At 43.9% G+C, this 13,338-nt stretch overlaps 1 protein-coding gene across 1 annotated transcript; it reads left to right on the forward strand.

The window, feature by feature from the left end:
• Positions 1–1,084: 1,084 nt before the first annotated feature.
• Positions 1,085–4,347, forward strand: LOC127906199 (uncharacterized). The gene is made up of 2 exons (XM_052457547.1): positions 1,085–2,173; positions 2,849–4,347. The coding sequence occupies exons 1-2, from the start codon at positions 1,549–1,551 to the stop codon at positions 2,932–2,934; spliced, it is 711 nt and encodes a 236-aa protein (XP_052313507.1). The 5' UTR covers positions 1,085–1,548; the 3' UTR covers positions 2,935–4,347.
• Positions 4,348–13,338: the final 8,991 nt, after the last annotated feature.

The raw sequence follows: 13,338 nt of genomic DNA on the forward strand, positions 1-13,338 counted from the left end.
CACCATTGCTTCAATAGACATTAACCTAATTTACCATGGTTTTATGCCAAGAGGAGCAATTAATTTCCCTTACAACCAACAAAAATCAGTTGTCCTGGATAATTTAAAGCCTTATAGGCTGCCAATTTCTCATAAACTGTGTTGTGGCAAAAAAAGGTTAGCATTATTGAGCAGCCCTACAGTTAGAGGCTGGCTGCTATGGTGGACAGGATCACAGCGGGTAACAGGCATACTGTGTAAATAATAAACCTTGACTGCTAATGCTGTGTGTGTGTGCGTGTGTGCGAGTGTGTGTGTGTGTGTGTGTGTGTGTGTGTGTGTGTGTGTGTGTGTGTGTGTGTGTGTGTGTGTGTGTGTGTGTGTGTGTGTGTGTGTGTGTGTGTGTGTGTGTGTGTGTGTGTGTGTGTGTGTGTGTGTGTGTGATGATTGATTGATCCAGGGTCTGATTGCAGATCAGATTGCAGCTCTCGGTTGTTTACCCCTGCAGTACCCTCAGGATGTTGGTCTCGCCTCATTCACTGACACTCTCTCTGGCCATGTTGTGTGGCATGTGGGTGGGATTTCTGCTAGGCACCGCTCTGTCTGTCTGTCCTTGTGCCTGCTGTCAGTGTGACTGTCCGAATACAAACACTGTAGCTATTCCCTGCACAAGGCAATCAAACAAGCAAAGCGTCAGTATAGAGACAAAGTGGAGGCGCAGTTCAACGGCTCAAACACAAAACGTATGTGGCAGGGTCTACAGTCAATTACGGATTACAAAAAGAAAACCAGCCCTGTCGCGGACATCGATGTCTTGCTCATAGACAAAACAAACAACTTATTTGCTTGCTTTGAGGACAATAGAGTGCCACTGACACGGTCCGCTAACAAAGCCTGTGGGCTCTCCTTCACGGTGTGAAACATTTTAACGTGTTAACGCTCGCAAGGCTGCCAGCCCAGACGACATCCCTAGCCACGTCCTCAGAGCATGGTAAACACACCAGCTGGCTGGTATGTTTACAGACATATTCAATCAATCCCTATACCAGTCTGCTGTGCTCACATGCTTCAAGATGGCCACCATTATTCCTGTTCCCAAGAAAGCTAAGGTAACTGAACTAAATTACTTTCGCTCCGTGGCACTCACTTCTGTCATCATGAAGTGCTTTGAGAGACTAGTCAAGGATCATATCACCTCCACCCTACCTGATACCCTAGACCCACTCCAATTTGCTTACTGCCCCAATAGGTTCACATACGACACAATCACCATCGCACTGCACACTGCCCTATCCCATCTGGACAAGAGGAATACCTATGTAAGAATGCTGTTCATTGACTACAGAAACATTTAACACCAAATTACCCTCCGAAATCATCATTAAGCTTGAGACCCTGGGTCTCGACCCCGCCCTGTGCAACTGCATCCTGGACTTCCTGACGGGCCGCCCCCAGGTGTTGAGGTTAGGAAACAACATCTCCACCCCGCTGATCCTCAGCACTGGGGCCCCACAAGGGTGCGTTCTCAGCCCTCTCCTGTAATACCTGTTCACCCATGACTGCGTGGCCATGCACACCTCCAACTCAGTCATCAAGTTTGCAGATGACACTACAGTGGTAGGCTTGATTATCAACAACAACGAGACGGCTTACAGGGAGGAGGTGAAGGCCCTCGGAGTGTGGTGTCAGGAATATAACCTCTCACTCAACGTCAATAAAACAAAGGAGATGATCGTGGACTTCAGGAAACAGCAGAGGGAGCATCCCCCCATCCACATCGACGGGACAGTAGTGGAGAAGGTGGAAAGTTTTAAGTTCCTCGGCGCACACATCACGGACAAACTGAAATGGTCCAACCACACAGACAGCATGATGAAGAAGGCGCAACAGTGCCTCTTCAACCTCAGGAGGATGAAGAAATTTGGCTTGTCACCTAAAACACTCACAAACTTTTACAGATGCACAATCAAGAGCATCCTGTTGGGCTGTATCACCGCCTGGTATGGCAAATGGTCCGCTTACAACCGTAAGACTCTCCTGAGGGTAGTGAGGTCTGCACAACGCATCACCAGGGGAAGACTATCTGCCCTCCAGAACACCTATACCATCCGATGTCACAAGGCCAAAAAGATCTTCAAGGACATCAACCACCCGAGCCACTGCCTGTTCACCCCGCTACCATCCAGATGGCAAGGTACAGTACAGGTGCATCAAATGTGGGTCTGAGAGACTGAAAAACAGCTTATATCTCAAGGCCATCAGACTGTTAAACAGCCATCACTAACATTGAGTGGCTGCTGCCAACATACAGACTCAAATCTCTGGCCACTTTAATACATTTAATAAATGGATTTAATAATGGTATCACCACTCACTTTAAATAATGCGACTTTAATAATGTTTACATATCCTACATTACTCATCTCGTCTGTATATACTGTATTAATAATAATAATAATATATGCCATTTAGCGGACGCTTTTATCCAAAGCGACTTACAGTCATGTGTGCATACATTCTACGTATGGGTGGTCCCGGGGATCGAACCCACTACCCTGGCGTTACAAGCGCCATGCTCTACCAACTGAGCTACAGAAGGACCATCTACTGCTCTTGCCTATGCCGCATGGCCATCGCTCATCTATATATTTATTTATATATACATATTCTTATTCATACCTTTACATTTGTGTGCATGAGGTAGTCGTTGTGGATTTGTGAGATTACTTGATAGATATTACTGCACTGTCGGAACTAGAAGCACAAGCATTTTGCTACACTCGCATTAACATCTGCTAACCATGTGACCAATAACATTTTATTTTTCAGTTTTATCTGTATGTCATCCTCTCCTCCTGTCCCCCAGCAGCTAAAGCTAGGACAAAGTGTCACAAGACTGTCTGCGTGGCACCATGCTTCTATAAACAACGCCACTGTAGTGTTCCATCTGACTGACTAGGGACAGGTAAACAAGTGTGACATTCAAGCTTTATTCACACTGGAGGCCTTAATATGCTCAAATAATTTTTGTTTTTCAAATCCATTTTGGAATACATACTGTCCAAATGGCAAGTTACAAGTGACCAAATCAGATTTGTGTGTGTTCAGACTGTAGTCATTTGCTGACATGGCTAAGCTAGTTGTGGTGGTAATGTCGGGTGTGTGTGCAGTTGTGGAGGCTGATTGATGGTGGTGCTCATGCTTCCTATCACTCAGAAGTTATGTAGCAAGCTAATGTGACAACAATCCCTGCCATGGAAGTTTCCCAGTTGCTTTGAGTGTTCAAAATCATAGTGTAAGATCACTATGACAGCCTCAAAGGATAAGATGATTCAACTTTTCTAGAACATTCACTAATTTGTTTGTAAACAATTAACAAGCTAGTTAGCTACCATATGTGTCACGCCTTGGTCATTGTATTTTGTGTTTTTGGTATATGTTTGGGTAGGCCAGGGTGTGACATGGGTTTATATGTTGGGTTTCGTATTGGGGTTTGTATTAATTGGGATTGTGTATGATTAGGGGTGTGTCTAGTTAGGCTTGGCTGCCTGAAGCGATTCTCAATTGGAGTCAGGTGATTCTCATTGTCTCGGATTGGGAACCGTATTTAGGTAGCCTGAGTGCGCTTTGTATTTTGTGGGTGTTTGTTCCTATCTCTGTGTTGTAGTCACCAGATAGGCTGTAATTAGTTTCACGTTTCGTTGTTGTTTTCTTATATCAGTTATTTCATGTACCGCGATGCAACGTCGTTACAATATGTTTTTTTCAAATTGTCAACAGAGTATCTAATAAGCAACATGATATGCCAAATAACATTCAAAATCCCACTTGAGGGCAAAAAAAATCTGATTTAACTGTTCAGATACAAGTCACGTTGCCAGGAATCATACATACAAAAAATATCAAAAAATATCTTAGCGGTCACATTTGTGACCAATGGGAAAATACAGTGGCTCTAACTTATTATATACAGTTGAAGTTGGAAGTTTACATACACCTCAGCCAAATACATTTAACCTCAGTTTTTCACAATTGCTGACATTTAATCCTAGTAAACATTCCCTGTCTTAGGTCAGTTAGGATCACCCATTATTTTAAGAATGTGAAATGACAGAATAATAGTGGAGAGAATGATTTATTTCAGCTTTTATTTCTTTCATCACATTCCCAGTGGGTCAGAAGTTTACATACACTCAATTAGTATTTGGTAGCATTGCCTTTAAATTGTTTAACTTGGGTTAAACGTTTCGGGTAGCCTTCCACAAGCTCCCCCAGTAAGTTGGGTGAATTTTGGCCCATTCCTCCTGACAGAGCTGGTGTAACTGAGTCAGGTTTGTATGCCTCCTTGCCCGCACACGCTTTTTCAGTTCTGCCCACACATTTTCTATAGGATTGAGGTCAGGGCTTTGTGATGACCTCTCCAATACCTTGACTTTGTTGTCCTTGAACCATTTTGCCAAAACTTTGGAAGTATGCTTGGTGTCATTGTCCATTTGGAAGATCCATTTGCGACCAAGCTTTAACTTCCTGACTGATGTCTTGAGATGTTGCTTCAATATATCCACATAGATTTCCTGCCTCATGATGCCATCTATTTGCACCAGTCCCTCCTGCAGCAAAGCACCCCCACAACATGATGCTGCCACCCCCATGCCTCATGGTTGGGATGATGTTCTTCGGCTTGCAAGCCTCCCCCTTTTTCCTCCAAACATAACAATGGTCATTATGGCCAAATAAGTTCTATTTTTGTTTCATCAGACCAGAGGACATTTCTCCAAAAAGTACGATCGTTGTCCCCATGTGCAGTTGCAAACCGTAGTCTGGCTTTTTCATGGCGGTTTTGGAGCGGCCTTTCAGGTTTTGTTGATATAGGACTCGTTTTTACTATGGATATAGATACTTTTGTACCTGTTTCCTCCAGCATCTTCACAGGGTCCTTTGCTGTTGTTCTGGGATTGATTTTCACTTTTCGCACCAAAGTACGTTCATCTCTAGGAGACAGAACGCGTCTCCTTCCTGAGCGGTATGATGGCTGCGTGGTCGCATGGTGTTTATAGTTGCGTACTATTGTTTGTACATATGAACGTGGTACCTTCAGGCATTTGGAAATTGCTCCCAAGGATGAACCAGACTCTGATTTTCCCATGATGTCAAGCAAAGGGGCAGTGAGTTTGAAGGTGGGCCTTGAAATACATCCACAAGTTACAACTCCAATTGACTCAAATTATGTTAATTAGCCTATCAGAAGCTTCTAAAGCCATGACATCATTTTCTGGAATTATACAAGCTGTTTAAAGGCACAGTAACCTTAGTGTATGTAAACTTCTGACCCACTCTCTGTAAACAATTGTCAGAAAAATTACTTGTGTCATGCACAAAGTAGATGTCTTAACCGACTTGCCAAAACGATAGTTTGCTAACAAGAAATTTGTGGAGCGGTTGAAAAACAAGTTTTAATGACTCCAACCTAAGTGTATGTAAACTTCCGACTTCAACTGTATATATTTAATCATAGCAGATTATACATTTTTACTGTATATTGAATTTGAGTTGGGTTATGGATATACTTGGTATTTTACCATTTATGCATTAACCTTTATATATGTTTAAATGAGTGGTTTATCAGAGTATTGTTGAGGGGATTGCCTGATACCTGGTTTGTATGGATATTTGGGCTGAGATATGCAGGTGTATATCTGGTTTTTAAGAGTACTGGAGCTGTGGTGCAGGCTTATTACTGTTTTTAGGAGTACTGGAGATGAGGTGCAGGGGTAGACCTGGTTTTTAGGAGTACTGGAGCTGAGGTGCAGGAGTAGACCTGGTTTTTAGGAGTACTGGAGCTGAGGTGCAGGGGTAGACCTTGTTTTTAGGAGTACTGGAGCTGAGGTGCAGGGGTAGACCTGGTTTTTAGGAGTACTAGAGCTGAGGTGCAGGGTTAGACCTGGTTTACAGTTTATACGTTTTCATGCCTCGGCACATTTAGACCTGGCTTAGTTAACTAATTGGGTTCAAGCACAGGTGCAGACTTTGTAGGTATGTACATTGGAGCTGAAGTACTGGTGTTGACCTGTTCTGTAGGAATATTGGGTCTGAAGTACATGTATAGACCTCGTTTGTATACATGTTGAGGCATGGGCATTGGGGTAGACCTGTTTTATATGAGTATGCCCATGGATGTACCTGGTTTATATGAGTAATGTGGTGTAGGGATATACAAGGCTCATACAGGTAATGGGTTTGGATGGACATCTATTGCCCATTCATATCCTTTCTGGCAACAAGTTTGTGGTAGGAAAAAGCTGATGGGTCTGGGGCATATTTGTTATGGCACTGTACTATACATGTATTTGTGAAATAATTAGTGTATACAGGTCAGTGGTCACAGGACTAAGATATGCAAATAACAGGGTTAGATTGTGCAGCGAATAGCTGGATACAGGTTCCTGTTGGTGACTTGGGGAATACAGGGCTATAAGGAACGTGGGTAACAGGGCTGACATGAGCAAGTAACAGGGTTAGATTGTGCAGCGAATAGCTGGATATAGGTTCCTGTTGGTGACTTGGGGAATACAGGGCTAAGGAACGTGGGTAACAGGGCTGACATGAGCAAGTAACAGGGTTAGATTGTGCAGCGAATAGCTGGATATAGGTTCCTGTTGGTGACTTGGGGAATACAGGGCTAAGGAACGTGGGTAACAGGGCTGACATGAGCAAGTAACAGGGTTAGATTGTGCAGCGAATAGCTGGATATAGGTTCCTGTTGGTGACTTGGGGAATACAGGGCTAAGGAACGTGGGTAACAGGGCTGACATGAGCAAGTAACAGGGTTAGATTGTGCAGCGAATAGCTGGATATAGGTTCCTGTTGGTGACTTGGGGAATACAGGGCTAAGGAACGTGGGTAACAGGGCTGACATGAGCAAGTAACAGGGTTAGATTGTGCAGCGAATAGCTGGATATAGGTTCCTGTTGGTGACTTGGGGAATACAGGGCTATAAGGAACGTGGGTAACAGGGCTGACATGAGCAAGTAACAGGGTTAGATTGTGCAGCGAATAGCTGGATATAGGTTCCTGCTGGTGACTTGGGGAATACAGGGCTAAGGAACGTGGGTAACAGGGCTGACATGAGTAAGTAACAGGGTTAGATTGTGCAGCGAATAGCTGGATATAGGTTCCTGTTGGTGACTTGGGGAATACAGGGCTATAAGGAACGTGGGTAACAGGGCTGACATGAGCAAGTAACAGGGTTAGATTGTGCAGCGAATAGCTGGATATAGGTTCCCGTTGGTGACTTGGGGAATACAGGGCTAAGGAACGTGGGTAACAGGGCTGACATGAGCAAGTAACAGGGTTAGATTGTGCAGCGAATAGCTGGATATAGGTTCCTGTTGGTGACTTGGGGAATACAGGGTTAAGGAACGTGGGTAACAGGGCTGACATGAGCAAGTAACAGGGTTAGATTGTGCAGCGAATAGCTGGATATAGGTTCCCGTTGGTGACTTGGGGAATACAGGGCTAAGGAACGTGGGTAACGGGGCTGACATGAGCAAGTAACAGGGATGAAGTGTATTGGCAAAGGAATTGTGGTCTCTGAGTAACAAATAGGGCATTTAGAACTAGGATATAGGTGTATCGGTACTTGATTGTATCAATATTAGGGTATTGGCATGTGGGTGTTAGGGTCACGGAATAGGGGGTAACAGTGCTGGGGTGTGTGGGTAATTGGGTTTAGGTGTGTTGATAAGTGGGCTGAGGTGTATAGATATTGGGGTTGAGGAATAAGGCTAAATGTCTGTTCATTTTCTTATAGGAAACCCAGAGCACATGTCAGAGAACATTAACATATGCAATATATATAAAGCAATATGGATGACATGTTATGGTTACTAATAGCATAACATTTGCATAGTGGCATATCTGGGAAAAATTTGGGAACAAATGGATTAAGTGACATGTCACATGGGGGCTTCGCCAAGCCTCTCCCACTGCCCACCTGCCTATCTGCAGGCCTGCTCTGCATGCCTTGCCTGACCCACAACATCCCAGACACACTTTCTGTGTAAACTCTTTACTTTGAATTTTTGGACTGTTTTGTCTTATTCAGGTCTGGTGAATATCTTTTGCATCACTGTTTAGATTTAGCATAGGTTTTTGTGTAAAGTAAAATGATAAGAAACCACATTTCATTTGTTAGCATTTGAAGATCTGTCAATTCTGATCTCCAAATGACATTTTGTGGAGCATCATGAAATGTGCGCCTTGTTATTGGAAATATAAATTGGTGAGACCAGCAGAAAATACACACACTCCCTTATGTATGCTGTCCATTTATGGCATCACGTGGAGTGCACATTGATAAATGGTAGCATTTCACTCAACACGCAGTGTTTACTGTAAACCCAGAGCATATGACAGTGAACGTAATCATTGACAGCACCAGCCTTTGACATTTGCTGAAAGGCAAGAATACAACCACAATAGAAATATTGCATTGCAAAGCTAGTTGCTCAAAAATATCTATTAAAATTAATTTAGCTACCAAAGGAAATATGCGGTTATGAATATGCTTGCATAATATTGCAATGTCACTTTTTCCTAAATCTGAAAAAAATGTATAATACAATTGAAATGATTTGAGCAAAGTAAAACTCCATGCTCTTGTCGACCGGCTCTTGATGTGGTAACACCCACCCACGCGATGAAGAGGTCATCTTCATCTCTCTCCGTCTGCCCGATACAGAAAGGCTTGAATAATAATCATACAAAACAATGTAAAAATACAGTGGTAAGTAGACTGTTTCATAACCCTCAAAGCAGTGTTTTCCCTTCCCTGATAATATGAATTCCAGCTCTTGGAGAGGAAAATGGATCCCATGGTGTTCTGAAATAATGTTGAGGACTTGTACAGTAGGTTTGTCAGTACTTGTTTACTGTAAATAGTAATATGATTATTTGTCACAACAGTTGCATGCACTTTTACTCATTTCATGTGTATGAGAAGTATTTAACAACATTAACATGTATGTGTCTATCGAGGCCACTGAAGACAGTGAGCTGATTGAAAACATGTACAGAATGACTTCACATCTGCAGTGTGGAACTGAATTGTAGGTGATCCAAGCCTTCTTTTCAAAGAGCCCTTAAATGACAGTGATATATGATGATGTCATTAGAATCAGTGGAGCTCAACCATGTATGGCCCCACTGACTGGCTCTCTTCCTTGCATTTAACTCCTCCCTAACCGGGCACCGGGCACTTGAGAACTACTGGGCAGTTAACCCACTGTGCCATCATTGTAACCCACTATGCCATCATTGTAAATAAAGGTTTTTAAAAAACTGCAGTGGGTGTCTGATATTGGATGAGAGACCTCAGTCAGTGCTATAATCTCAGTGAGAGCCATTAACTAAATATTATGATATTAAGAGGCTTTAAGAAAAACAGATTGTTGCCAATCATGATTGAGGGAGAGTCGAGGAACAGGAGGCAGCCTAAATGCAAAAGAGAAAGCGAAAGAGCAGACTCTGGGTTTGAACAAGTCATACATTTTCTTCTGTGTGACTTATTCTTTCAAAACAAGACCATATCTGACAGACCTGAATAGATTTCTGGGGGAAAAGTGCTTCGGTCAGCAAATGAGGGGGACCTTGATAAGCTGACCTCATGCTAAAGCTGCTTTGTGGCTGCAAAGGGCTCCAGTGAAGACGGTCTGCTTTGCACTTCTATGGGGGACTGTGTGCTGCAGAGTCGGACCAGCAGGATATATTTATCTGAGCCTTATCTCTGAGCACCAAATTGAATATTACCTTGAGCCAGCACAGCTCTACATCTTAGTGGCCACAAAAATAAACACTCCTGGCCACCAGAGTTCAAAGGATCCCAGTGCAATGTTTATGTCCCCTGCAACCATTGTCAAATGCCTGCAAACAATAAATAATGTTCTGGGTGTCTACCAGTAAACTAGTTTTGGTTCCCATTACATGGTTAGACACAATGCTAAGCTCATGCCATCTTGCAGTCATGGAGCTAGTTGCAGCCTTATGTTTCACAGGAAGTGAATAGCAGCAAGTAATTCAATAACCTCAAATTGTCCATTTTCTTTTGAGTGTTCCAATAATGTTTGTCCCAAAGGAACTGTCACACAATGTTCCCAGAACTCCATTGGGAATTCCTTGATCTAATTATGACACGAATAAAAGCTTTCCCTTTGACTCTGATCATTTCTGAGCGGTTGTGCTTGATTGAACATTGTTGGACAGGTTTGGCAAACATTACACTTTTAAGGTGATCTCACAAAAAAACAGTAATATCTTATGTTTCACCAAGTCGTGGCTGGATGACGACATGAATAACATACAGCTGGCGGGTTATACACTGTATTGGCAGGATAGAACAGCAGCCTCTGGTTAGACAAGGGTGGCAGTCTATGTATATTTGCAAACAACAGCTGGTGCACGATATCTAAGGAAGTCTCGAAGTTTTGCTCACCTGAGGTAGAGTATCACATGATAAGCTGTAGACCACACTATCTACCAAGAGAGTTCTCATCTATATTCTTCATAGCTGTCTATTTACCACCACAATCCGATGCTGGCACTAAGACCGCACTCAATGAGCTGTATACGTCCACATCACTAACAAACTAACATGGTCCAAGCACACCAAGACAGTCATGAAGAGGGCACCATCGAGAGCATCCTGACTGATTGCATCACTGCCTGGTCTAACCCTATTATGGGGGCTGAGTCACTGGCTTACGGGTGCTCTTCCATGCCGTCCCTAGGAGGGGTGCATCACTTGAGTGAGTTGAGTCACTGATGTGATCTTCCTGTCCGGGTTGGCCATCCCCTCTGGTTTGTGCCGTGGGCGAGGTCTTCATGGGCTGTACTCGGCCTTGTCTCAGGTTAGTAGGTTGGTGGTTGAAGATATCCCTCTAGTGGTGTGAGGGCTGTGCCTTGGCAAAGTGGGTGGGGTTATATCCTGTCTGTTGGGCCCTGTCCGGACACGGCCACAGTGTCTCCCCGATCTCTCCTATCCCAGCCTCCTGAATTTATGCTGCAACAGTTTGTGTCATGGGGCTAGGGTCAGTCTGTTATATCTGGAGTATTTCTCATGTCTTATCCTTTGTCCTGTGTGAATTTAAGTGTGCTCCCTCTAATTCTCTCTCTTTCTCTCTCTCTTCTCTCGGAGGACCTGAGCCCTAGGACCATGCCTCAGGACTACCTGGCCTGATGACTCCTTGCTGTCCCCAGTCCACTTGGTCATGCAGCTGCTCAAGTTTCAACTGCTCTGCCTGCGGCTATGGAACCCAGACCTGTTCATTGGACGTGCTACCTTGTCCCGGACCTGCTGTTTTGACTCTCTCTCTACCGCACCTGCTGTCTCTGAATGATCGGCTATGAAAAGCCAACTAACATTTACTCCTGAGGTTTTACTGAGGTTGCACTTACTCCTGTTGCACCCTCTACAACCACTGTGATTATTATTATGTGACCCTGCTGGTCATCTATGAACATTTGAACATCTTGGCCATGTTCTGTTATAATCTCCACCTGGCACAGCCAGAAGAGGACTGGCCACTCCTCAGATTCTGGATCCTCTCTAGGTTTCCTCCTAGGTTCTGGCCTTTCTAGGGAGTTTTTCCTAGACACTGTACATCTGCATTGCTTGCTGTTGGGGTTTTAGGCAGGGTTTCTGTACAGCACTTTGTGACATCGGCTGATGTAAAAAAGGCTTTATAAATACATTTGGTTGATGGATTAAATTTGATTGTATGGCAATTGCTCGGCCTCCGACCTCAAGGCACTACAGAGTGTAGTGTGTACGGCCCAGTACATCCCTGGGCCCAAGCTTCCTGCCATCCAGGACCTCCATACCAGGCGGTGTCAGAGGAAGTCCCTAAAAATTGTCAAGGACTCCAGCCACCCTGGTCATAGACTGTTCTCTCTGCTACCGCACGGCAAGCGGTACCGGTGCGCCACGTCTAGGTCCAAGAAGTTTCTAAACAGCTTCTACCCCCAAGCCATAAGACTGCTAAACATCTAATCCAATGGCTACTCAGACTATTTGCATTGCCCCCACCCCCTTGTATGTTGCTGCTACTCTCTGTTATTATCTATGCGTAGTCACTTTAATAATTCTACCTACATGTACATATTACCTCGACTAACCTGTGCCCCCGCACATTGACTCTGTACCGGTCACCCCTGTATATATTCTTGCTATTGTTATTTTACTGCTGAGTCTTTAATTATTTGTTACTTTTATATATATATATTTTAAGGTATTTTTCTTTAAACTGTATTGTTGGTTAAGGGTAAGTAATCGTTTCACTGTAAGGTTGTATGTGACAAATACAATTTGATTTGATTTGACAAGCAAATGGGAATCATACAAAAAAATGTCCCTTGTATTCCTGCATCTGGTTAGCTGGCCTTGCAGAGTTGTATGTGTCTACAAACAACTAATTGAAGTGTCACTTGTAGGTTTAAATATATTCACAGGAATGATTCAAGCAAGAGTGTTATAACTGTATTCGGAGAAAAAGGAGCCTGAGGGTTGGATTCTCAATAAGACTGTGACAAGCACCAGGCTAGTCTGTCAGGAGCTCATTTAGCCTCTTCTAACCCCCACCACTCTCTCTCTCTTCCCTTCAGCCACATTGTGACACTCAGGGAGCTGGAAGTGTTCTGTGTGGTGACGTCCCAGAGGAGAGAGATGACCCTGGGGTACAGAGGAGGCAGGGAGGAGCAGCTGGAGAGCAACTCTCCCTTGGCTGCTGTCCCAGTTAGCATGGTCTCACACACACACACACACATGCGCGCATGCACGTGCGGACACACACACATGCGCACGGACACACACACACACATACACACACAAGATTGAATAGCCTCTGGATCGCATTGAGGCCTGTGGGGCCAGAATGCCAGTTACTGGAAAGAAAAGTACACAACCCCACTTTGACATTTAGACAGCTCTAGTAAATATCTGTCTCACAAACAAAATGTTAAAATGTTCCACCAATTGATTTATATCCTGTAGTGACATTTGATTCCTGTATCGTCTTCCCCATTAGCATGGTGGTCTTTAGAAACCATAACATGATATAGCAAGACATAAGTACAGGAGTTAAGACCAGGACACATCCCTGTGGTAATGGACATGTTGGCACGAACCATCAAACAACCCTCTGTGGTGACTCAGCTCCTAGCTTTCATTTGGCACTTCCCTCTCACAGACTGACAATATGTGTCCTCATCCTACCAAAATGTATTTTTTTACATCTCTGGCAGCAATGCAACAGTCTCTGTTCTGTGAAAAAAAAAAATGCTGTATGAAGCCGGCATCCGGCAGCC

Source organism: Oncorhynchus keta, chromosome 1, assembly GCF_023373465.1.
Source record: "Oncorhynchus keta strain PuntledgeMale-10-30-2019 chromosome 1, Oket_V2, whole genome shotgun sequence".
NCBI classification, from domain to species: Eukaryota; Metazoa; Chordata; class Actinopteri; order Salmoniformes; family Salmonidae; genus Oncorhynchus; species Oncorhynchus keta.